At 39.6% G+C, this 27,832-nt stretch overlaps 1 protein-coding gene across 2 annotated transcripts in view; it reads right to left on the minus strand.

Moving 5' to 3' along the window:
* The window catches only part of SNX7 (sorting nexin 7), a 118,691-nt gene extending 99,308 nt beyond the window's left edge, over positions 1-19,383 (minus strand). Inside the window, exon 1 of one of the 2 annotated variants that reach the window (XM_027536428.1) lies at positions 19,101-19,383. In XM_027536428.1, the coding sequence (XP_027392229.1) occupies positions 19,101-19,340 (240 nt within the window). In that variant the 5' untranslated portion in view covers positions 19,341-19,383. The remainder of the gene's footprint in view (positions 1-19,100) is intronic. The other variant, XM_027536429.1, reaches the window with a different exon arrangement.
* Positions 19,384-27,832: the final 8,449 nt, after the last annotated feature.

Genomic DNA, 27,832 nt, shown 5'->3' on the forward strand with positions numbered 1-27,832 from the left:
ATAAAAGAGAGTCAATATAAAATGAATAATGCAATAAATGAAATTAAAAACACTCTGGAGGCAACCAATAGTAGAATAACAGAGGCAGAAGATAGGATTAGTGAATTAGAAGATAGAATGGTAGAAATAAATGAATCAGAGAGGATAAAAGAAAAACGAATTAAAAGAAATGAGGACAATCTCAGAGACCTCCAGGACAATATTAAATGCTACAACATTTGAATCATAGGGGTTCCAGAAGAAGAAGACAAAAAGAAAGACCATGAGAAAATACTTGAGGAGATAATAGTTGAAAACTTCCCTAAAATGGGGAAGGAAATAATCACCCAAGTCCAAGAAACCCAGAGAGTCCCAAACAGGATAAACCCAAGGAGAAACACCCCAAGACACATATTAATCAAATTAACAAAGATCAAACACAAAGAACAAATGTTAAAAGCAGCAAGGGAAAAACAACAAATAACACACAAGGGAATTCCCATAAGGATAACAGCTGATCTTTCAATAGAAACTCTTCAAGCCAGGAGGGAATGGCAAGACATACTTAAAGCGATGAAAGAAAATAACCTACAGCCCAGATTATTGTACCCAGCAAGGATCTCATTCAAATATGAAGGAGAAATCAAAAGCTTCTCAGACAAGCAAAAGCTGAGAGAATTCAGCACCACCAAACCAGCTCTCCAACAAATACTAAACGATATTCTCTAGACAGGAAACACAAAAACAGTGTATAAACTCGAACTCAAAACAATAAAGTAAATGGCAACGGAATCATACTTATCAGTAATTACCTTAAATGTAAATGGGTTGAATGCCCCGACCAAAAGACAAAGACTGGCTGAATGGATACAAAAACAAGACCCCTACATATGTTGTCTACAAGAGACCCACCTCAAAACAGGGGACACATACAGACTGAAAGTGAAGGGCTGGAAAAAGATTTTCCATGCAAATAGGGACCAAAAGAAAGCAGGAGTAGCAATACTTATATCAGATAAAATAGACTTTAAAACAAAGGCTGTGAAAAGAGACAAAGATGGTCACTACCTAATGATCAAAGGATCAATCCAAGAAGAAGATATAACAATTATAAATATATATGCACCCAACACGGGAGCACCGCAGTATGTAAGACAAATGCTAACAAGTATGAAAGGAGAAATTAACAATAACACAATAATAGTGGGAGACTTTAATACCCCACTCACACCTATGGATAGATCAACGAAACAGAAAATTAACAAGGAAACACAAATGTTAAACGATACAATAGACCAGTTAGACCTAATTGATATCTAAAGGACATTTCATCCCAAAACAATGAATTTCACCTTTTTCTCAAGCGCACATGGAACCTTCTCCAGGATAGATCACATCCTGGGCCATAAATCTAGCCTTGGTAAATTCAAAAAAATAGAAATCATTCCAAGCATCTTTTCTGACCACAATGCAGTAAGATTAGATCTCAATTACAGGAGAAAAACTATTAAAAATTCCAACATATGGAGGCTGAACAACACCCTACTGAATAACCAACAAATCACAGAAGAAATCAAAAAAAGAAATCAAAATTTGCATAGAAACTAATGAAAATGAAAACACAACAACTCAAAACCTGTGGGACACTTTAAAAGCAGTCCTAAGGGGAAAGTTCATAGCAATACAGGCATACCTAAAGAAACAAGAAAAAAGTCAAATAAATAACTAACCCTACACCTAAAGCAACTAGAAAAGGAAGAAATGAAGAACCCCAGGGTTAGTAGAAGGAAAGAAATCTTAAAAATTAGGGCAGAAATAAATGCAAAAGAAACAAAAGAGACCATAGCAAAAATCAACAAAGCCAAAAGCTGGTTCTTTGAAAGGATAAATAAAATTGACAAACCATTAGCCAGACTCATCAAGAAACAAAGGTAGAAAAATCAAATCAATAAAATTAGAAATGAAAATGGAGAGATCACAACAGACAACACAGAAATACAAAGGATCATAAGAGACTACTATCAACAATTATATGCTAATAAAATGGACAATGTGGAAGAAATGGACAAATTCTTAGAAAAGTACAACTTTCCAAAACTGGAACAGGAAGAAATAGAAAATCTTAACAGACCCATCACAAGCACGGAAATTGAAACTGTAATCAAAAATCTTCCAGCAAACAAAAGCCCAGGTCCAGACAGCTTCACAGCTGAATTCTACCAAAAATTTAGAGAGGAGCTAACATCTATCCTGCTCAAACTCTTCCAGAAAATTGCAGAGGAAGGTAAACTTCTAAACTCATTCTATGAGGCCACCATCACCCTAATACCAAAACCTGACAAAGATCCCACAAAAAAAGAAAACTACAGGCCAATATCACTGATGAACATAGATGCAAAAATCCTTAACAAAATTCTAGCAATCAGAATCCAACAATACATTAAAAAGATCATACACCATGACCAAGTGGGCTTTATCCCAGGGATGCAAGGATTCTTCAATATCCGCAAATCAATCAATGTTATACACCACATTAACAAATTGAAAAACAAAAACCATATGATTATCCCAATAGATGCAGAGAAAGCCTTTGACAAAATTCAACATCCATTTATGATAAGAACTCTCCAGAAAGCAGGAATAGAAGGAACATACCTCAACATAATAAAAGCTATATATGACAAACCCACAGCAAACATTATCCTCAATGGTGAAAAATTGAAAGCATTTCCTCTAAAGTCAGGAACAAGACAAGGGTGCCCACTTTCACCATTACTATTCAACATAGTTTTGGAAGTTTTGGCCACAGCAATCAGAGCAGAAAAAGAAATAAAAGGAATCCACATTGGAAAAGAAGAAGTAAAACTCTCACTGTTTGCAGATGACATGATCCTTTACATAGAAAACCCTAAAGATTCCACCAGAAAATTACTAGAACTAATCAACGGTTATAATAAAGTTGCAGAATATAAAATCAACACACAGAAATCCCTTGCATTCCTATACACTAATAATGAGAAAACTGAAAGAGAAATTAAGGAAACAATTCCATTCACCATTGCAACGGAAAGAATAAAATACTTAGGAATATATCTACCTAAAGAAACTAAAGACCTATATATAGAAAACTATAAAACACTGGTGAAAGAAATCAAAGAGGACACTAATAGATGGAGAAATATACCATGTTCATGGATTGGAAGAATCAATATAGTGAAAATGAGTATACTACCCAAAGCAATTTATAGATTCAATGCAATCCCTATCAAGCTACCAACGGTATTCTTCACAGAGCTAGAACAAATAATTTCACAATTTGTATGGAAATACAAAAAACCTCGAATAGCCAAAGCTATCTTGAGAAAGAAGAATGGAACTGGAGGAATCAACCTACCTGACTTCAGACTCTATTACAAAGCCACAGTTATCAAGACAGTATGGTACTGGCACAAAGACAGAAATATTGATCAATGGAACAAAATAGAAAGCCCAGAGATAAATCCACGCACATATGAACACCTTATCTTTGACAAAGGAGGCAAGAATATACAATGGATTAAAGACAATCTCTTTAACAAGTGGTGCTGGGAAAACTGGTCAACCACTTGTAAAAGCATGAAACTAGAACACTTTCTAACACCATACACAAAAATAAACTCAAAATGGATTAAAGATCTCAATGTAAGACCAGAAACTATAAAACTCCTAGAGGAGAACATAGGCAAAACACTCTCCGACATACGTCACAGCAGGATCCTCTATGACCCACCTCCCAGAATATTGGAAATAAAAGCAAAAATAAACAAATGGGACCTAATTAAACTTAAAAGCTTCTGCACAACAAAGGAAACTATAAGCAAGGTGAAAAGACAGCCTTCGGAATGGGAGAAAATAATAGCAAATGAAGCAACGGACAAACAACTAATCTCAAAAATATACAAGCAACTCCTACAGCTCAACTCCAGAAAAATAAATGACCCAATCAAAAAATGGGCCCAAGAACTAAATAGACATTTCTCCAAAGAAGACATACAGATGGCTAACAAACACATGAAAAGATGCTCAACATCACTCATTATCAGAGAAATGCAAATCAAAACCACTATGAGGTACCATTTCACGCCAGTCAGAATGGCTGCAATCCAAAAGTCTACAAGCAATAAATGCTGGAGAGGGTGTGGAGAAAAGGGAACTCTCTTACACTGTTGGTGGGAATGCAAACTAGTACAGCCACTATGGAGAACAGTGTGGAGATTCCTTAAAAAACTGGAAATAGAACTGCCTTGTGATCCAGCAATCCCACTACTGGGCATACACACTGAGGAAACCAGAAGGGAAAGAGACATGAGTACCCCAATGTTCATCGCAGCACTGTTTATAATAGCCAGGACATGGAAGCAACCTAGATGCCCATCAGCAGATGAATGGATAAGAAAGCTGTGGTACATATACACAATGGAGTATTACTCAGCCATTAAAAAGAATACATTTGAATCAGTTCTAATGAGATGGATAAAACTGGAACCTATTATACAGAGTGAAGTAAGCCAGAAAGAAAAACACCAATACAGTATACTAACACATACATATGGAATTTAGAAAGATGGTAACAATAACCCTGTGTAAGAGACAGCAAAAGAGACACCTACGTATAGATCAGTCTTATGGACTCTGTGGGAGAGGGAGAGGGTGGGGAGATTTGGGAGAATAGCATTGAAACATGTATAATATCATGTATGAAATGAGTCGCCAGTCCAGGTTCGATGCACGGTACTGGATGCTTGGGGCTGGTGCACTGGGATGACCCAGAGGGAGGGTAGGGGAGGGAGGAGGGAGGTGGGTTCAGGATGAGGAACGCGGGTATACCTGTGGCAGATTCATTTCGATATTTGGCAAAACTAATACAATATTGTAAAGTTTAAAAATAAAATAAAATTTAAAAAAAAATAAAAAAAATAAAATAAAATAAAACAGACAAAACCGTTCCTGCCTATAAATTTTTATTTGTTCATTGAGACAAATTTAAAGTATCTTCTTAAAGTAATTGTAAATGTTTAACTTTTAGTCTAATATCCTCTTTGAAAAGTGTGTGATACAGTTTTAAAATGCATAAAAAAATAAATTTTGAACACTACAACTACATAACTGTTCAATCTGTGTTTCATTTTGACCACACTAGCCACTTGTAAAAACTAGCAGGCTATCAGGGTTACACTAGAACATCCTATCAGAACCCCCGAACTGCAAAAATAAAACACCACCTTCAAAACTCAATGGAATAAAGTATATTAAATTCAAATCTGGTCTTCTAATATTATTTTCCTGAAATACTTGTAATAATTTTCCCCAGTGCCACTGACCAATAAACAAAATATTGTTATCTGCACAAAAGAACTATATAGTTCTTCTCCCTAAAGGTTCTCGTGGATTTTATTTTCTTTTAGCTACACAACATTCAATCTTATTTCCAAATATAAAACTGGGTATAGATTCTGCTGTTTCCCTGGTTGCTCAGCGATAAAGAATTTACCTGCAATGCAAAGGATGCAGGTTCAATCCCTGAGTCGGGAAGATCACCTGGAGAAAAAAATGGTAACCCATGTTAACTCTTGCCTGGGTAATTCCACGGACAGAGAAGCCTGGCAGGCTACAGTCCATGGAGTTGCAAAAGAGTTGGACATGACTTAGTAGCTCAACAACATAGATACTGCTAGAGCGTGTCCTTTTCTGCATCTGCATTTCCAGCCTTCAAATCTACTCTGTGAACTACTATTTCATTCTTCCTGCCAGAGTTGATTTCCATTGCTTGCAACTAAGCCCCCTGATTGAGACAGGTGTTATTGGCTTAACAGGATTTATTTTCCCAAATAAAAGGTTTCTAAATGATTTCTTTGGGTTTTTAAATTCTTTGTGTTTATCTCTCCTAATGAAATCTAAATAGGAGATTTTGTTAGGATTGATGCTCAACACAGCTCTGTGTCATCCATCAATAACATTTACTCACCATTTATCAAGACAAATTTATTTTAAATTCTATTTGGTCTAGTAACCTGACTGGAAAGACCAATACAATACAAACCAAATTTACTGAAAACAGATCAGTGGCAAATTATTGTGATAACTGTGTCTGTATGTATGAAAAAAAATGCACAGGCCATATAATTCATTAATGTATTTATTCCATTAATATTTAGAGTTCCTACTCTTCTACCTTCAAGGAGTTTAATTTATTGAAGCTAGAGAGACAATCAAGATTTTAGAGAAGAGAAATAAAAATACTTCTTTATAAGACAAAACATATTAGGTATTATGAGATTCAAAACACTATTATGGGAAGCCCAGAATGGGAAGAAATTAATTCTAGCTGGAGAACAAAAATGTCCTTAGGAAAGAGGTCGCTTTACAATGGGCCATAAATAACAGAAAGGATTTTGGTTTGTTGAGACCCAACAGTAAATTGTAAGGTGCAAGATGAGGAATCCAGTTATAATACTGATTCTGATTCATTTGGTCTGGAGTGGGTTCTGAAACTGCACTTCTAACAAGCTCCCAGGTGATCCAACAGACTCATGCAACATATTTTGAGTGCTAAGGTGAAAGACAGAAAGGTAGGAGGGTGAGGGAAGAGGCAAGGAAAGCCAGGGTTGTAGCCTAATCACCAAGAGCCTGGATGACACAATGGGACAATATATTCAGTATGTTCAGAGCTGTGTGTTCTGGAAACATCAGTTCTCTGTGAGGATGTAGGTCAGCCTACAGGCAAAAAACATCAGAAGAATGAAGACCTTCTGAGGCTATATTATGGTTCTCAAAGGCAACCACAATTCTACTTAGGGTTGGAACAATGGGAGTAAGAAGAAGGCACTAATTCCAGAGATACCAAGAAGATAAAACCAAATGGGACTTCTAAGATATGTAAAGAACAGAGAGAGTGAGTGAAAGGCATAAATAGAAGGGAAGACATAGCACTGATATTTTATCCTATAGCTAAGAAACTGCCACACCATTAACAGAGAACTAAATGAAAAAGATAACAGCTGTGGGAAGAGAAATATTAGAATTAGGGAATTGTAAAACATAATTTAGTTTGGAAATTAAGCTGCAGTGATTAGCTGAAGGGATAAATAGGAACACCTATGTGAGGTTTCCTGTTGCTCTCATGGTTAAGTCTGGCAATTTAAAATTCCATTTGTAACAGCCTCTTAATAGTGGAAGGGACTGTGCAACCGTCCCATGCTCTGAGACAGTTAATCATTCAGTTTGTCCTAGAGCAATTACAGTGACAGGATTTATGGCCTAGCTGAGGATAACTTTTATTCTGGAAACTTCAATTAGAAAACTATTCCATCAACTGACCTGAAACTGATCTCCATAGACTTTGACCTAGGTTCTAATTCTGCCCTTCAAAACTATACACATTTAAATCCACTGGAAGAACTCTTCATAAAGTTTGTTTAAAAAATCAGCCCAAGTCTTTTGCCAAACTAAACTACATTTTGTTCTTCCCAGCCTTTCTTCAGAGGCCATGGTTGCCAGAACATATCATCAGTGAAACGCCTTAGTTTATTCTCCTTCACGATGGCAAATGTACAGTGAGGCTGTTACTACTGCAGCAGCCCTCCCCACTCCTTGTGCCAGTGAAAGACAGTGCTGTTGGATCCAAACTCTCATTCTGCCAAGTCCAGACTCGATCTAAGACTCTCTCGCAAAACAGTATTCCAAACAATCAGGTCACTGGTATCCACAGAAGACATAATATCCCTTTAAAGTACAGAAGGTAGAATGGAACTTCAGCTGCATAGACAGTTCAAATTACAGTACAATTAATACTCCATATGACCTTGAAAATACATTATTTGTTCAGAAACTGTGTCATTTGGATATATTATCATTCAGTTACTTCAAACCACTAGGAATGCTTGTACATAAAATGGATCTATACACAATCTATCCAAATTTACCCTGCAAGTTCCTCATTTGTTTTAATTTTACTGTTGACCATATATGCTCACTCATAAGGAGAACTTGAGGATTTTTCATCTTTCTACTTTATTCACCTACTCTTCCTCCTCTGGGAGGAATATAAAAGTACTTAACATATAAGAAGGCTGAGCTGGTAGGCAGTGGAGTGTCCAGAGGGAGGAACAGAAATAGTCCTGGATCAGCCCTATTTTCCTTTATCGGTTCCTCTTTATTTAACCATCAAAATGCTAAGACTCATGCAGGCAGGATCAAGATGAGGGTCAGAGAAAGGGGAACACATGACTTGCCTGCTGTAATCCTGTATTTATCAAAAAATCCAAAAGACCGATTATGTTTTACAGACTATTAGCTTTTGTTACAGTTTCTACTACTGAATAACAAAACAACCCAAGATATTTTGTTTTTATATTTTATTACGCTCAGTGATTTATTAGGTCAAGAATTCTGACAGGATACAGCAGAAATGGGATGTCTCACCCGCATTATATGCGGGGCCTTGGCTGAGAAGATAACATGCCTCAATGCTAAGGACTGACATCATGCTAGACATCTTTACTCACAAGCTAGTCATTTAATGCTGGATGTTGCCTGGAACTTTAGCTGAGGCTAAAGTGATTTTACACACACACAAACACACATTCACACACATATCAAAGCTGGATTTCTCAGCAACTATAGCTTTTGGAAAGCTAATTCTCTCCAAAATAACCTTTTCAACCAAAATGTGAGTGATTTCTTCAATAGCTTGTTCAAATAAATATATACACTGTTACATTTCCTCTCTGCTTTGGAATCACACCTCAGGCAGTGGCATGTTTCTAGCTTCATCTCTGTGTCAACATAGCTTATGTGGAAGTGGCCCCTTCTCCACAGCTCCAAGTATCCTTGACTTCCAGCAACACTATTTCCATTTCTCTTCCCTTTAGAACTACGGGTTCTAATGGCTTTTTATTACTGCAAGTCTCTAAATGCCTCAGTATCCTTTCTTTGTTCCTGAAACTTGCCCAAAATGCTATAAATAGTCCTTGCATTAAACTCTCTTCATTTAAATCAATGGAGAGAATTCTGATTATCATGATCATGACTAATAGAGGCAAACAATAGGAGTTAAATAAAAATGGTTCCAAGAACAAATGTGAAAAATTAATAACCAGATTTCCAATATCTTCTAAGTATTTGATAGAATTGTTAAATAGTATAATTCTCCCTCCATTGACAAAGATTATACACACACACACACACATATACACATACAAACACACACACATATCAGAACTGGAGTTTCAACAATAGAGCTAATTATTCTTTCAAAAATAACCTTTTCCACAAAAATATGAATGTTTCTTTCAAGCTTTTAAAATAATATATACATTGTTATATATATAACATATACATTGTTATATACATAACATATAATAGTGTTATATATATAATATATACATATATATACTGCTGCTGCTGCTAAGTCGCTTCAGTCGTGTCTGACTCTGTGCGACCCCATAGAAGGCAGCCCACCAGGTTCCCCCGTCCCTGGGATTCTCCAGGCAAGAACACTGAAGTGGGTTGCCATTTCCTTTTCCAATGCATGAAAGTGAAAAGTGAAAGTGAAGTCGCTCAGTTGTGTCCGACTCTCAGCGACCCCATGGACTGCAGCCCACCAAGCTCCTCTGTCTATGGGATTTTCCAGGCAAAAGTACTGGAGTGGGGTGCCATTGCCTTCCCATATATATGTGTACATAATACATAATATATGTGCGTGTGTGTATATATATATATATGTATGTGTATATATATATGTATATATATTATGTAGTATATTAATATATGTACATAATATATACATATATTATGTACATATAATAATATATGTATATATTGTACATCAGATCAGATCAGATCAGTCGCTCAGTCGTGTCCGACTCTTTGCGACCCCATGAATCGCAGCATGCCAGGCCTCCCTGTCCATCACCAACTCCTGGAGTTCACTCAGACTCACGTCCATCGAGTCAGTGATGCCATCCAGCCATCTCATCCTCTGTCGTCCCCTTCTCCTCCTGCCCCCAATCCCTCCCAGCATCAGAGTCTTTTCCAATGAGTCAACTCTTCGCATGAGGTGGCCAAAGTACTGGAGTTTCAGCTTTAGCATCATTCCTTCCAAAGAAATCCCAGGGCTGATCTCCTTCAGAATGGACTGGTTGGATCTCCTTGCAGTCCAAGGGACTCGCAAGAGTCTTCTCCAACACCACAGTTCTAAAGCATCAATTCTTCGGTGCTCAGCCTTCTTCACAGTCCAACTCTCACATCCATACATGACCACTGGAAAAACCATAGCCTTGACTAGATGAACCTTTGTTGTCAAAGTAATGTCTCTGCTTTTGAATATGCTACCTAGGTTGGTCATAACTTTCCTTCCAAGGAGTAAGTGTCTTTTAATTTCATGGCTGCAGTCACCATCTGCAGTGATTTTGGAGCCCAGAAAAAGAAAGTCTGACACTGTTTCCACTGTTTCCCCATCTATTTCCCATGAAGTAATGGGACCGGATGCCATGATCTTCGTTTTCTGAATGTTGAGCTTTAAGCCAACTTTTTCACTCTCCACTTTCACTTTCATCAAGAGGCTTTTGAGTTCCTCTTCACTTTCTGCCATAAGGGTGGTGTCATCTGCATATCTGAGGTTATTGATATATGTATAATATATACGTGTATATACTATATGTATAATACATACATTGTACATATAATATATAATATATACATTGTTATATTTCTAATTTACTATAAAAATCTTAGTTATCCACCATTCTCATTAAAAATGATCATCTCCTTCTTTTCAAAGTGTTTATACTAAATATACTAAATAGTTCTGTTGCTTTTAAAGCTTTGTCAGAGCTTGAAATTAATTCTGTTTGTCTGTACCTTCCAGATGGAGAAGGAAATGGGAACCCAATCCAGTATTCCTGCCCGGAAAATCCCATGGACAGGGAAGCCTGATGGGCTACAGTCCACGTGGTTGGAAAGAATGGGACACGACTGAGGAAACATGCACATACCTTGCAGAACCTTTTTTCTGCCCCATTATTTTTAAAAAGAATTTTTACCTCAGAAGCTCCAGCTTCTGAGCACTAAGCCTACATATCATGACTTCTCGAGGTCAACTAGTGGTGATGACAATAATTACATCTGTAAATTCCCTGATTATCCTAAATAATATAGACCTTCATTTTATTGGCTATTATTTACTGAGTAACACATAAATATCTGTGTTTCACTGTGACATATTTGCCTATGCTCTGTTTCAACTACTATTTCTTCTACACATTACAGTATTTATTAAAAACAAAGGCAATTTATTTTAATATATTCTTTTCCCCTCAAAGAACTTTTTATGTTATATATGGACAAGTTTGTCCCTATTCTCTAGGTAAATTTTTTGCAAGTCTCATTTTACTTTGCCCCTGTTCTAAAATTATTGCTACACTTTTTATCCTTTACAAATTATCATTTATGTTCTCCTATCTTCCACATCTATTCTTGTCCTTTTAAGTCAATATCCTCTGCATTCTCTGTGTTTTATTGAGAGCTGATATCATTTTCTCCTAACTGGATTATTTGAAAACTCAGAACAATACTTTGTTTTACTTTCCTATCTCTCTTGATGTATACTATCATTTAGAGTTTCTGTCACATCTTCCAGCTGAACTCCAAGACTGTGATAACAAGACATGAATCTTGCATTTCTTTGTTCCAAAGAATGTTTAGCATAGCATCTTACACAAAAATATTTAACAGCTATTTAACAGGTACTTACTTGTAATGGACTGTGCAAAAAAAAATAAATGATTATAAGCCAAAGAACTTACTCTTTAAAAAGCTTCTGATCTGCAAATGTATCCCAATAAACCAAATTAGAGTTCCTCAATGACTCAGCAGTAAACACTCTGCCTGCAATGTAGAAGCCCCAGGAGACAAGGGTTCAATCCCTGGGATGGGAAGTTCCCTTGGAGAAGGGCATGGCAACCCATTCCAGTATTCTTGCCTAGAGAATCCCATGGATGGAGGAGCCTGGTGGGCTGCAGTACATGGGAACACAAAGAGTCGGACACGACTGAAGCAACTGAACACACACACAAACCACATTAACAAAATGAAGAATGAAAATCATATGATCAGCTCAAGAGATAAAGAAAAAGCATTTGACAAAATTAAACATCAATTTATAAGAAAAATTCTCAACAAAGTGGGAATACCTCAACATAACAAAGGCCATGTATGACAAACTCACAGCTAACATATACAGTGGTGAAAAACTGAAAGCTTTTCCTCTACAATCAAGAACAAAATGAGGTTGTCCACAACAACGCAAGACAAGACTCTACACATGGTCATCACCAGATGGTCGACACCGAAATCAGATTGATTATATTCTTTGCAGCCAAAGATGGAGAAGCTCTATACAGTCAGCAAAAACAAGACCCAGAGCTGACTGCGGCTCAGATCATGAACTCCTTATTGCCAAATTCATACTAAAATTGAAGAAAGTGGAGAAAACCACTAGACAATTCAGGTATAACCTAAATCAAATCCCTTATGATTATACAGTGGAAGTGAGAAATAGATTTAAGGGAATAGATCTGATAGACAGAGTGCCTGATGGAACTATGGACTGAGGTTCGCGACACTGTACAGGAGACAGGAATCAAGACCATCCCCCAAAGAAAGAAATGCAAAAAAAACAAAATGGCTGTCTGAGGAGGCCTTACAAATAGCTGTGAAAAAAAGGGAAATGAAAAGGAAAGGAGAAGAGGAAAGATACACCCATTTGAATGCAGAGTTCCAAAGAATAGCAAAGAGAGATAAGAAAGCCTTCCTCAGTGATCAGTGCAAAGAAATAGAGGAAAACAATAGAATGGGAAAGACGAGAGATCTCTTTGAGAATTAGAGATACCAAGGGAACAATTCATGCAAAGATTGGCTCGATAAAGGACAGAAATGGTAGGGACCTAAAAGAAGCAGAAGATATTAAGAAGAGGTGCCAAGAATACACAGAAGAACTGTACAAAAAAGATCTTCATGACCCAGATAATCACGATGGTGTTATCACTCATCTAGACCCAGACATCCTGGAATGTGAAGTCAGGTGGGACTTAGAAAGCATCACTATGAACAAAGCTAGTGGAGGTGATGGAATTCCAGTTAAGCTATTTCAAATTCTGAAAGATGATGCTGTGAAAGTGCTGCACTCAATATGCCAGCAAATTTGGAAAACTCAGCAGTGGCCACAGGACTGGAAAACGTCAGTATTCATTCCAATCCCAAAGAAAGGCAATGCTAAAGAATGCTCAAACTACCGCACAATTGCACTCATCTCACACGCTAGTAAAGTAATGCTCAAAATTCTCCAAGCCAGGCTTCAGCAATACGTGAACTGTGAACTTCCAGACGTTCAAGCTGGTTTTAGAAAAGGCAGAGGAACCAGAGATCAAATTGCCAACATCCGCTGGATCATCGAAAAAGCAAGAGAGTTCCAGAAAAACATCTATTTCTGCTTTATTGACTATGCCAAAGCCTTTGACTGTGTGGATAACATTAAACTGTGGAAAATTCTGAAAGAGATGGGAATACCAGACCACCTGTCCTGCCTCTTTAGAAACCTATATGCAGGTCAGGAAGCAACGGTTAGAACTGGTCATGGAACAACAGACTGGTTCCAAATAGGAAAGGGAGTACATCAAGGCTGTATATTGTCACCCTGCTTATTTAACTTCTATGCAGAGTACCCCATGAGAAATGCTGGGCTGGAAGAAGCACAAGCTGGGATCAAGATTGCCGGCAGAAATAACAATGAACTCAGATATGCAGATGACACCACCCTTATGGCAGAAAGTAAAGAAGAACTAAAGAGCCTCTTGATGAAAGTGAAAAAGGAGACTGAAAAAGTTGGCTTAAAGCTCAACATTCAGAAAACTAAGATCATGGCATCCGGTACCATCACTTCATGGCAAATAGATGGGGAAACAGTGGAAATAGTGGCTGACTTTATTTTTCTGGGCTTCAAAATCACTGCAGATGGTGATTGCAGCCATAAAATTAAAAGACGCTTACTCCTTGGAAGGAAAGTTATGAGCAACCTAGACAGCATATTAAAAAGCAGAGACATTACTTTGTCCACAAAGGTCCGTCTAGTCAAAGCTATGGTTTTTCCAGTAGTCGTGTATGGATATGAGAGTTGGACTATAAAGAAAGCTGAGCACAGAAGAATTGATGCTTTTGAACTGTGGTGTTGGAGAAGACTCTTGAGAGTCCCTTGACTTCAAGGAGATCCAACCAGTCCATCCTAAAGGAGATCAGACCTGGGTGCTCATTGGAAGGACTGATGTTGAAGCTGAAACTCCAAAACTTTGGCCACCTGATGCAAAGAGCTGACTCATTGGAAAAGACCCTGATGCAGGGAAAGATTGAGGGCAGGAGGAGAAGGGGATGACAGAGAATGACATGGTTGGATGGCATCACTGACTCAATGCACATGGGTTTGGGTGGACTCGGGGAGTTGGTCCTGGACAGGGAGGCCTGGTGTGCTGTTGTTCATGGGGTCGCAAAGCTAAGAAGCTTTTGCATAGCAAAGAAAGCCATCAACAAAATGAAAAGGCAACCTACTAAATGGAAGAGTTATCTGCAAGTTATATATCTGATAAGGGTGTTATATCCAAAATATATAAAGAACTCCGTCAACTCAATATAAAATGAATAATCATGAAAAAGAAAATAAGCAAAACAAAAGAAACAACCCAATTTAAACATGAGTAGAAGACCTGAATAGACAGTTTTCCAAGGAAGAAGACATAAAGATGGTCAGAAGACAAAGGAAAAGAATGTTCAATGTCACTAATCACTGCTGCTACTGCTGTTAAGTCACTTCAGTCGTGTCCCTGGGATTCTCCAGGCAAGAACACTGGAGTGGGTTGCCATTTCCTTCTCCAATGCATGAAAGTAAAAAGTGAAAGTGAAATCGCTCAGTCATGTCCTACTCTTAGCAACCCCATGGACTGCAGCCTACTAGGCACCTCCGTCCATGGGATTTTCTAGGCAAAAGTACTGGAGTGGGGTGCCATTGCCTTCTCCGTCGGGCAATGCAAATCCAAACATAATATGGCAGATATCACCTCACACCTGTCTGGATGGTTTTTTTTTTTTTTTTAATGAACAACAAAAAACAAGTATTGGTAAAAATTTGGAGAAAAGGAAACCCTCGTGCACTATTGGTGGGAATATAAATTGATGCAGTCACTATGGAAAACAGTATGAAGATGTCTCAAAAACTTAAGAATGATCATATGATCCAGTAATCTCACTTCTTAGTATTTATCTGAAGAAACAAAAACACTAATTTGAAAAGATATACACACACCCCTATATATCTTTGGGCTTCCCAGTTTGTGCTAGTGATAAAGATTATGCCTGCCAATGCAGGAGACACAAGAGATGTGGGTTCAATCCCTGGGTTAGGTAGATCCCCTGGAGAAGGGAATGGCAAACCACTTCAGCATTCTTGCCTGGAGAATCCCAAGGACAGAGGAGCCTGGTGGGCTATGGTCCACAGGGTCGCAAAGAGGTGGACACAACTAAAGCAACTTAGCACGCATGCATGCAGCCCAGCGCTCACGTGCTTCCCTAGTGGCTCAGACAGTAAAGAATCTGTCAGTGCAGTGTCAGAATCTCCTGCAGTGCAGGAGACCCAAGTTTGATCCCTGGGTCAGGAAGATCCTTTGGAGCAGCGAATGGCTATCCACTCCAATGTTCTTACCTGGAAAATTCCATGGACAGAGGAGCTTGGCAGGTTACAGTCCATGAGTTTGCTAAGAGTAGCACACAACTGAGCAACTAACACTTTCACTCCTTTTTTTTCATTCTCACAGTAGCATCATTTGCAACAGCCAGCTTATGGAAGCAATCTAAGTGTCTATCAGTAGATGAATAGACAAAGATGCTGTGTATATATGTACACAACTGAATATATTACTCAGCCATAAAAAAGAATAAAATTTTGCCACCTGCAACAACATGGATGGACCTAGAGGGTATTATGAAGTGAAATAAGTCAGACAAATGTTTTATCATTTCATTTATATGTAGAATATAAAAAACAGAACAAATGAACAAATAAAACAGAAACAAGATCCATAGATACAAACTAGTAGTTTGGAAAAGGGAGGGAGAAATAGGTTAAAGGGATTAAAAAGTGCAAACTTTCAGTTATAAAACAACTAAGTCACAGGTATGTAATGCACATGTAGAGAATATAGTCGATAATATTGCAGTAACTTTATGATGGTTACTAGACTTATCATGGTGATCAGTTCATAATGCATATAAATGTCAAATCATTACATCATACAGCAGAAACTACTGTATTATTGTATATCAACTCTACTTCCATTATAAAAAGATTAAAAGAAAAAGCACCTGGACAGGGGTACGGTATATATACTCATAAACAATCTAAGGAAATAAGAGATACAATTGTAAATATAAACTGAATATGAAAATCGTCAGTCTCAAAGTTCGGAAGGGTAAAGTTAGTACACTTCAAAAGCAATAGCTGATACCAGCTTAGGGTATGCTGGACAGTGGTAGGGTTCTACAGAGACACAAGCTAAAAAGGGAGCAGCAGAGAAAGCAGGCCAAATGAAGACGAGTTTCTTAAATTTGCTTGTCGAACTGCAGTTAATGGTTGCAAAATTCAACTTACTAAAATATAATCAAGCAGGATTCATACACTTGGATCCACCCTGCTTGCTAGTGTTGAACTGGAGCCATAGAAAAGTTAAAGCCCTCTTCTATAGAAGCCAGCCACATAGGTTAAGGTAAAGATACAATATCGCACCTTACTAAATGCACTGCTTAATAAAGCAGTGGTTAAGTATGTTGCTGAAATTTACATTCTTTTAAAACAGAATACACAATTACAAAACAAAATTAGGAAGAACAACTGTTTTATTTGGAATGAGAAAAGAAAGCTCAACAGCTCATTGGAGTCACAGAGTTCTAGATTCCTTTCTTCTGAGATGGCTTTAAGCAATTCACCAGAAATGCTTACTTAGAAATGCTTCTGGCCCCCAGCATCTTGTATCATGCATTGAAACTGGACTGGCGATTCATTTCACAAACAGGATGCTGGGGCTGATGCACTGGGACTACGGACCCAAAGGGATAGGATGGGGAGGGAGGTGGGAAGGGGGTTCAGGATGGGGAACACATGCACACCCATGGCAGATTCATGTCAATGTATGGTAAAACCAATACAATATTGTAATTAGCCTCCAATTAAAATAAATAAATTTATATTATATTAAAAAAAAGAAACGCTTCTGGCTACAATCTGTCATTCCTTTCCCACCTAGAACCTGTACTACTCCCAGTATCTTACATTTTCCAGAGACCCAGGCAAAAAAAAGCCCAAACTCAAATTTCATTAGCTTCATCTAAGATTGGCCTCAGACTACAAGAGGCTCATTAAAACAGTGATTCTTGGTGGAGGCCAGGACACTTAGAATCTGGGGAAAGAGAAAGCACATGACAAATTTAAACCATCCCAGATGATCCTGATACGCGCTTGCCACTCTCTACATACTCCCTGTACACATCCTCCCCACCCCAAGCTTCACAGTGCAGAGCCCCAAAGGCTAACGCTCATAGTCTGGTGGCTCCAGTGGTAAACAATCTTCCTGCCAATGCAAGAGACACAGGTTCGATCCCTGGATCAGGAAGGTCCCCTGGAGAAGGAAATGGCAACTTACTCCAGTTTTCTTGCCTGGGAAAACCCATGGACAGAGAAGCCTGGTGGGCTACAATCCACCAGGTCCCAAAGAGTCAGATATGATTTAGTGACTAAACAACAATGGTATCTTAGAAGGCAATAAATAAGAACTGATCAACTGTCCTTGATCTGAACATAAAGTATGTGTGGAACAACAACAAGTAAACAAAAAATAATTCCACTGTTTTACAATTTAAACACACTGAAAGGTCATGTGATTTCATCAAGTGTATAAACCAGATACTCTGTCTGAACTTCCCCAATACACCTGTGCCTACCACTTTACTTAATCCTATAGGGAAAAAAGGCGGGGAGTTTTGCATATTCCTCTTTGTGGTCTGAGTATGCTTGTCCACTTTATAACCTCTCCCAGAATAAAGCAGTGGTGAAGTCTGTTGCTTTACTTAACACCTCAAGGTAACACACCTACTGAACAGGCTTCTTAGTAATGAAAATACAATGTTCCCATCTCAACTCTTCTACCAGCAGCAACTGAGAGAAGCTGCAGTGGCATTGAATGGCCTCCCAAGAATGGTTATTTTTCTTTTCCAAAACAAAATTACAACCATCAGCCTACGGGCACCACAAGTCTGCCAGTGACCGAGTCAATTTCTCTCCAACAATCCTGAAAGTTCAGAGGGCCCTTTGGTCTCTAGGTTTCCCTGGGTTAGGTTTAAAAATGAAAGCGCCGGTGGTGAGTTGGGTGGCAGGAGCTATCTAAAAAATCCTGAGCTCCGCAGCGCAGGAGCTTCCTAGTTGGACACACCAACTGTTTTCTCCTGAAGAGGGATTCCCTAACGCCTCTTCCCACTAGACTTAAGACTAACCTCCGGCGCCACCCAAGTCTCCAATCCAAAACCAGCAACAACACTAAATCAAGAATAATTTCCCTAGACTCGGGTGATTTCGCTCCCAGGGTTCAGGGCTGGCTGCGCCCTAAAAGAAGCTGCCAGGGGCGGGGGCACTTTCGGGCCACCGCCTCCCCGGTTCCAGCACTGTCCCTGGAAATATCCGCGTCAGAGAAGGAAAGAAGAGAAAAGTGGGAAATGGCACAACTTTGCAGATTCCACGAAGCCATGGCCCTGCCGAACGCAAGGTCAAAGTGCAGAAGAGTGAACTGCTGCAATTCGGGACGTGCTGGGAGTCAGCCACGGGGGCGGCGAGCAGCCAGACAGGATCAGGCGGCCTGGGAAGACCCACCCACCCTCGGCTCCAAGCCTCCGGCGGGGCCGGGTGAGCGCGCTAGGGCGGCCGCCGCACGGCGGGGCCAACTCTGGGAGTTGACTTGGAACTTTCCCGGGACGCGCCGCCGCGCAGCCCTCACCTTACTGAACACCTCCAGGTCGTCCTCGTCCTCGTCCAGATCCAGCACCTCGGCCTGCAGCAGGGAGGAGGAGCTGATGCTGCCGGGGAGGGGGGCGTCACCCCCCGGGCTGTCCCCGCCGGCGCCCCCAGCCGGGAGGCCCCAGGAGCGCGCCTGAGACGCCCGGCACTCGCCCTCCATCCCGAGAGTGCGCGCCGGTCCGGCCGTCGCCGCCAGCCCGGCTTCCCCGAGCTTGCCCATTGGCTCCCGCGCATCCTGCGCCTCCCCGGCCGGCCCCGCTCCAGCCCCACGTCCGCTGCGCAGACGCGGAACTGGGAGCAAACGCCCGGCCTGGGTTCGTCCCCACCTGGCTTGGGGCCTGCCGGAGGCGAAAGAGTGGGACTCTGGGGCTCTGGCTAGGGTGGGGCCTGGGACGCGGTCCCCTGAAGGTAGGGAGTGGGACCTGGCTGCAGGGCTACCCTGCGAAGGCTTCTATGGCGGCGGGGATCTGGGAAGAAGAGACAGAGCGAACCGTGAACTTCAGAGGAGCCACAGCGGGGCTGGAAAGCAGTCGACCCATCTCGCCAAGAGGAAAAAACCAATACTGTATTTCCTGTAGTTTAATGGTTGCTTTATTTTTTTCCCCGGTTGTGGTTTTCGAGTCCGTCTTTTACTAAGGCTAATGCAAAAACTCTTCTGTTTTGTAATTGATTTTTGACCCAGTGACCAGACTGTGTGGTCATTTCACTATCAAGCCAGGGAAGTTGGATTTTAAAACTATTTTCAGCCACTTTCAAATGTATCTTTACTCCTGGAAGTCTTTCTGAAGTCAGTGAGCAAGAATGGTACTAAGGGTCAAGGACAGCAAGCATGACTGTCGGGACGTTGCCATTGAGAAATAGTCTTCAGTCTTTACACTGCCAATGCAAAGCCGTAACTGTTTAGTTGTTGGCTGCTTATTATTAATATTAAAAATAATTTTAAAAAAGAAATTCCAAAAATAAAGGAAAATGGAATGTAAATCGATGTATTTGGAACTATTTTCAGGTTGTATTACTTACTCACCTCCGCCCCAACTCTCTTCTCCCATCAGCCAGGAAAGAACAGCTAAGAAGTTTGCACATAGAGCAGAGGCTAATTCAAACGTGGCTTCTAAAATGTCTGCGGCAAAATGTTTAGCCTAATGTTTAACATGTTTAACTTCAGAAAAAAACTTAGACGTGTAAGAGAATTTCTTTCTGATTAGAAGACAAGGCCTTAGTGATATGTGCCTCTTAACCAGTCAAATTGGTTTCAGTTCATAAACACACTTCTTCAATCAAGCATGTCTCCCTGCTGGTTGAATATCCAAGCTCCTGCCTATGCTTTATGGTTCCTGTACCCAAAATGCCATCTCCTGCCCATCCTTCAGGAGTTAACTGTAATCCCATGTCTTTGAGGAAGATTTTCTGATTGACACAGTCTGTTCCCAATTTAGCATTTACTTTTATTTCATGTAATAGATTGCATTTATTTCATGTAAATGCCTTACATTCTTTATTAAATTATAACATTTTAAGATTAGAGATCACATTATTTATTAATAAATCACAGTAGCAGATGTACCCACCCAAAAAAGCTGTCTGCTAAGAGAAAACAAAGGATACAAGTTATTAAAAGACTTTTTCCTCTCTAAGCTCATATTGGCTAGTGAGAAAGATTCAAGTTTTTCGAATTGCAGTCTGAACCAGGAAATTCTTAAGGATACTGTGACTCAGAGAATTGCCAGAAAGCATAGAGACGAGCTCAGAAAATGGACAGAACAAACCAAGCTTGTATCACAGCCGAACTCATACCACGGAACTAATACGGCAGACATTGCCACCACCAGTACTGAGCATCAGATATCACACCCCCTCCACACACTACCACTGACAGTGATATCACTGATACCCACATCAGTACCACAGCTATCTCTGAGAACTTCCTTTGCTGTTATACCACAAAAGTGCCCACAGTCCTGTTTCTCTGTTAATTATTCTACTTTCAAAACCCTGAAAGGGGGTTAAAAGACAAATTAGACATTTAAAAGACAAATTAGATTTCTAAGCATATTAAGTCCAGATTGATACTGGTCAGCCAAAGAAAAAAAGAAAAGAAAAAAAAAAAAAAAATCCCTACTACAACTCATTCCTTTGGCCAACCAACATTAAAATCACAATTCCTCACATACTTTCTATTTTTTCCCCAATTTCTGCTAAATATACTTCAGCTATTCTTCAAACTCCTGGGAATATAGTCCCTGGCTCCCCAAAGGAGGAAAATCCAAACCTGCTCACATCTGGGGTAGCTCTAAGTCTAAAGGGCTTCCCAAGTAGCGCAGTGATAAAGAATCCACCTGCCAATGCAGGAAACACAAGGTTTGATCCCTGGGTATGGAAGAGGTCCTGGAGAAGGAAATGCCAACCCACTCCAGTATTCTTGCCTGGAAAATCCCAAGGACAGAGGAGTCAGGTGGTCTAAAGTCCATGGGGTCACAAAGAGTTGGACACCACTGAGCGCATACATACACACACACACACGCTTCTAACACGTCTATTCCTCCTGTGGTTCTGCTGTAACTCTGTTGATATTTTGTACCTGATGGACTACATTTTAGAGTTTAATTACCAACATGCCATGTTTATGTATTCAGTGGTATAAAAAGTACTAAATTGCCACATGCTGCTGCTGCTAAGTCGCTTCAGTCACGTCCGACTCTGTACGACCCCATAGACGGCAGCCCATGAGGTTCCCCCGTCCCTGGGATTCTCCAGGCAAGAACACTGGAGTGGGTTGTCATTTCCTTCTCCAATGCATGAAAGTGAAAAGTGAAAGTGAAGTTGCTCAGTCGTGTCCGACTCTTAGCAACCCCATGGACAGCAGCCTACCAGGCTCCTCCGTCCATGGGATTTTCCAGGCAAGAGTACCGGGGTAGGTTGCCATTGCCTTCTCCAAATTGCCAAATAACAGTCCCAATTTCTCATTAAATAGGATCATCACTAGGTCCTTTAATGGAAAAGTTCTTAGTTGGGTACTAAATTCTCTCAATCACTATAATCGGAGAAGGCAATGGCACCCCACTCCAATGCTCTTGCCTGGGAAATCCCATGGATGGAGGAGCCTCTCAGGCTACAGTCCATGGGGTCACTATAATACAAAACCTTAAATACAGATATAGTATTAAGAGATGTCCTACCCAGTTTTGTCCCTTGGTTTTGGGACTCTTATTCTGGTTAATATATATTAATTTTTGGTTCTGAGAAAATACATTTTGTCAAAAAGCTCCCTCTTTCTCATATTTTCCAGGTAGGATCTCCTGAGACCATAACTGCCTGTTAATATGCCATTCAACCATTCATAAAGTCAGCTGTTTCTGGTAATGAGACCCATGATAAGACAGGTCACCCCATAAGCATTACTTGTTTTGCTGGAGGTGATTTAATTGATCAGGAAAAAATGTGATATGCAAAATCTGATGGGAAATAAAGCAGTCAGTAAGTTCATGGATGATTGTGTTGGGAGGAAAGCAGGAGAAGCAAACCCAATTTATCTTTTCCACAAAGGACAAATAATGAGTTCTGCTAGATCTTGGGGCTTCAGGAGGACCAGGAGTAGTAGCTGCCATGGCAAGTTGAGGTTTAATAACTTACCCAAGGTAAATAATAACTGGTAAATAAGACTCGCTGAAAGAAAGTGTTATGCATGTTGCCTTAAAAAATAGAGGAGAGGACTTATAAGGATGTTTGGGGACTGTTGGTTCTTGGATTGTAGCAAAATATATAATTTTACAATCCTTCCACTAAATATCCTAACAAACTATAACAAGGATCTTTTTAAGTGCACGGATGAGCTTTCAAGGAAGTAATTGACTTCTAGCATGGAGAAACAAAGAAAGCTTAAGTGAGAGAATGAGACTAAACACTTGAATGATACTCTGCCAGCTCCCAAGGGTGGGGTGCTAGGATTGGCCTAAAGAATCTAAAGGCATGAATCTGAATTGTCATGAAAGAATAATGGAAACGGAAATTTGTAAAATATTCTCTCAATAACAAAACTCTTCTGGATCAGCCTAGGCTCAAAGTGGGAGAGACCTCTCCCCCTGAAATCCTGACTATGGTTCAGGAAGCCACAATTCAAAAACTACAAGAAACCCTGGTTGAGTAATATATCCCTGGAATCTCTGGCACAAACAAATGAAAAACCTCTTTTCAGTTCACTTCTAGCAGAGCCACTTCAGAAAAGCAATACTGCAGATTAGATCACAATCCAAATCAAATACATTGAAGAAAATGATCTACCATGTACCAGGGTTACTATACAAAACAGGATTAGAGCTTCCCAGGTGGCACAATGGTGAAGAATTCACTTGCCAATTCAGGAGATACAAAAGACATGGGTTCAATCCCTGGGTCAGAAAGATCTCCTGGAGTACGAAATAGCAACCTGCTCCAGTATTCTTGTCTGGAAAGTTCCATGGACAGAGGAGCCTGGAGGGTTACAGTCTATGGAGTCACAAAGAGTTAGATAGGACTGAGCACTGAGCACATACACCCATTAAAATAATTAAAGGATTAGAGCCCCAAAGAATTTTAAACAATACACCAAAAATAAATAAATATAATAAATAAAAGGAATAAAAATAACTACAGGATGCTACCAAAAAAAAACTAAAAATCCAAGAATGAAAAACAGTTACCATGAACTGATGGTTGATTTTTAACCTGTTCACTTAAATTCACTCTTGTTGCCTGCTTTGTAATAATGGTGTGTGCGTGCTGAGTTGCTTCAGCTATGTCCGACTCCTTGTGACCCCAAGGACTATAGCCCACCAGACTCTTCTGTCCATAGGATTCTCCAGGCAAAAATGCTGGAGTGGGTTACCATGCTCTCCTCCAGGGGATCTTCCAGAACTTGGGATTGAACTCATGTCTCTTACGTCTCCTGCATTGGTGGGTGGGTTCTTGAAAGCTCAGTTGGTAAAGAATCCTCCTGCAATGCAGGAGACCTGGGTTCAATCCCTGGGTTGGAAAGATATTCTGGAGAAGGGAAAATACTCCCCACTCCAGTATTCTGGCCTGGAGAATTCCATGGACGGTGTAGTCCATGGGGTCACAAAGAGTTGCAAACAACTGAGCGACTTTCACTTTTACTTTCTTTACCACTAGCACCACCTGGGAAGCCCCGTAATACTGGTGTTGGGCCTTACAAATATTTCTACTTTGCACCCTAGCATAATGTTAAGCTTTGTCAGTAGAGGGCTTGGGAGGGCACTAGAGGAGAAAGCATTTTCTTTTCCTGTTTTGGGTGTGCTCTCTTAGCCAGTGACCTGCAGAAAGCTTTTTTCCTCCTCTGTTCAGCCCCTGCATAGTTTCTAGAATGTAAAGTTCCTGCAGGACACACGGTTTCACTATGTTCGCTCAGACGCATGCAGCTGCAGAGGCCGAGTCTAGAAATCCCAATACTGTGGCAGTCTCAGCCCAGATTGCTACACCCCATATCCTCTCCGCAGTCCCAGCCCTGGACACACACCAGGTGCACTGGAGGTCAGCCATTCCCTAACCTTTGTCCTGCAGAGCCAGCCTGGAACTGACCAGTCTGTGCTGTACCTGAGAGTGCACTTACCTCCAGGAGACCGGGACCTACCAGCCCCTGGCTGACAGTGTCTAGTAGTTTTTCCTGATGCCTAACAAGTTCTGAGGCTCAGCACCTCCCAGAGGCTGGACTTCCAAGAGGTTCCACTAACGAGTGAATTCACTGACTTACCATTCAGGAAGCCAAGGTGGTGTTCTTTCTGATGACATCTGCATCTCAACCACAGCAACAAGGCTTTTTCTTAGGTACTTATTTCAGCCATAGGTGTAGAGACCACATCTTATATCTGCTATTCCTGGATTCTTTAGAATTCTTTTTAACTCTCAGTAGCCAATTCCTCCTTACTCCAATCCCCTGTTAATAAAGCTTTATATTAAACTTTCCCTGTTCAAATGACTCTATGGTGTTATCTCCTTACTGGACGGCAAACAATACAGGAATTATTCCAGGGGAAAAAAGAAAAACAAACCCTGCAAAAATGGCATTCTGGATTTCTTCTTAGAAAGAAGAAAACCCCTGAGCCTGTTTTGCAGACCGGTCTGTATTAATTTATGGGTAGTGGCAAATGGTTTGGTTGGACTGGTCAGAGATTTGAAAGGACCAGTATTGGAAAATTGATGGAAAGTAAGCTTACGGAAGAATAAATACGTGGATGGACTTTAGAATGGGCACAGACTGCAGAGGTATTAGTGAATGTGAAATGTCCGCCAGAGGACCACTGTTGCAGAGGAGGTTCTTAGTGATCAGGTGAACAAAATGATCAACTCTGGGGAAGTCAGTCATCCTTTCCTCCTAGCTGTCACATCTCTTGCTTAATGGGCCCATGAACTAAGTGATTGTGGTGGCAGAGATGGAATCAATGCACAGGCTCGATCGTTGTTTTTCTGAGAAGCAGGTCTGTGGAGCTCCTCATGTAGCCATTCTGGAAGTTGTTGCTGATGCTCACTTTCTGTAAATAAAAACCACCTAGAAAATTGCTCAGAGCTAGAGTAGTTTTTACTTCCTTTCATTATGATGCAGAGTTTGAAAGATACAATTTTTGTAATATGGCATGATCCCAAGGAAATCTTTCATTTCTTTTTCTTAAAATTGCATTTTTGTTTCAAAAAGAAACTTGTCAAGAAATTTCCTTAGCATCAGAACTTAGTATAAACACTTTGGCCTGGGGAAATATTTTTATATGACCTACATTAGATACAGTTTCTTAAAATTAAAGAGTGTTTGTTTGAAAAATCAACTCTTTAATATACCTGGGCCGTGAAAAATGATGATGTCAAATAAATGCATAAAAGAGGGATAAATAAATAAGTACATTAAAACTCTCACATTTAATAGCTCTAGGAAAAAAGAGAAAAAATTGCAGTGAATTATTAATATTCTTTGAGAACAGAAGCAACACTATTGAATATTTATAAGTATTAAACAACAATTTTAACCTTGACCTTATCTTTTTGAAAAAAATTGCAGTTATTATCATGAGACTGAATATTGCTTTAAATATGTTATGTAAATGTTTGATCTTATATGGTAGAACTATTTTTTTAAAGATAAGAATAATTTTATGTGTAGAAGTCTCAGATAAGAATATTTCTCTTTTGAATGGTTGTATCAAAAGAGTGATTTAATTGTGACAATACTGGTAAATGCTCTGACTACATACTCTTTGAAGGCAGAAACCTTGGCATATAGTCTTTCATATGAATCTAGAGAGTATTTGTTAGCTGGGTGAACCTGCATATCAAAAGCCATTCAGACATAGGGCATGGGGATAGAGCGTACTCCTCCCATTCTTGGTAATGCCATCCATTTACTTATCTATCTCTTCCCTAAAGACATGATTTTGGCTTTAGGTCTACAGTTTTTCCTTATATTCAAAATCCTACAGCCATCCTGAGCAAATGTGTTCTTCATGATTATTTCTAAGTTCTTTATCTTCTGTAACACTGAAGACTTTCTGACCATTTCAACTCAATTATTTTGTCAGAAAAATGTGTATATATATATATATGTGTGTGTGTGTGTGTGTGTGTGTGTGTGTGTGTCAATGGACTTTAAGTATTTAAAAAGATACTCAAACATAATAATTAAAAAAATAGATAAAGTTCATTTTTTATCTATGTAATTATCTAAGATCTCAAAGTTTTTAAAATTTCAAACATTGTTGTTTAGAGAGTTTGATATATTTGACTCAATTTGATAGTAATTAGAAAAAAGAAACCTAGAAATAATTGGCAAATAAAAATTTTACATATATAATATGGGCTGAATTGCCTTTATCCAAAAATCCATACATTGAAGCCCAAATCCCCAATATGACAATATTTGGAAATAGAGCCTATCAAGAAGTAATAATTCAGACATGACTGAGCGACTTCACTTTCACTTTTCACTTTCATGCATTGGAGAAGGAAATGGCAACCCACTCCAGTGTTCTTGCCTGGAGAATCCCAGGGACGGGGGAGCCTGGTGGGCTGCTGTCTATGGGGTCGCACAGAGTCGGACACGACTGAAGCGACTTAGCAGCAGCAAGAGGTAATAAAGGTTAAATGAGGTCACAAGGATTAGGGCCCTAATCCTATAAGACTGATGGCCTTATAATAAAAGTCCTTCTAATAAAGAGACCCCAAATGATTGTCTGTGTCCTCCTGTGCACAGAAGAAAGACCTTGTTTGAATACAATGAGAATATGGCTCTCTGTAATCTGGGCACAGAGATCTCATAAGAAGCTTGCCCGGACAGCATCTTGACCTTGGACTTCTGGCCTTCAGGACCATGAGAAAATACATATCTGATATTTAAGTCATCCTGTCTGTGGTATTTTGCTATAGCAAGCTGAGCTGATTAATGTGATACTTTTGACCCAGAAATTCCAGTTAAGTCTTTTCTCTAGATAAAAACACAGAGACACATACAGGTATGCTCATTATAGAATTTTTATAATTGAAAAGAATTGGAAGTAATCTGAGTAACCTTCTTCTGTGTTGTATATTGTGGATCAGCTTATTCAAATTTTGTTTACCTCCTATTCTTTGAAATCAGAAAGCTAACTAGACACTACTGCAGCTAGAACTTTGAGTGCAAATTGGTTTCATTACTTAGATGTGTTCACATGGGGTTTGGAAGTGAGGTGGACACCATCT

The sequence above is a fragment of the Bos indicus x Bos taurus genome, chromosome 3, assembly GCF_003369695.1.
Source record: "Bos indicus x Bos taurus breed Angus x Brahman F1 hybrid chromosome 3, Bos_hybrid_MaternalHap_v2.0, whole genome shotgun sequence".
Taxonomy (NCBI): domain Eukaryota; kingdom Metazoa; phylum Chordata; class Mammalia; order Artiodactyla; family Bovidae; genus Bos; species Bos indicus x Bos taurus.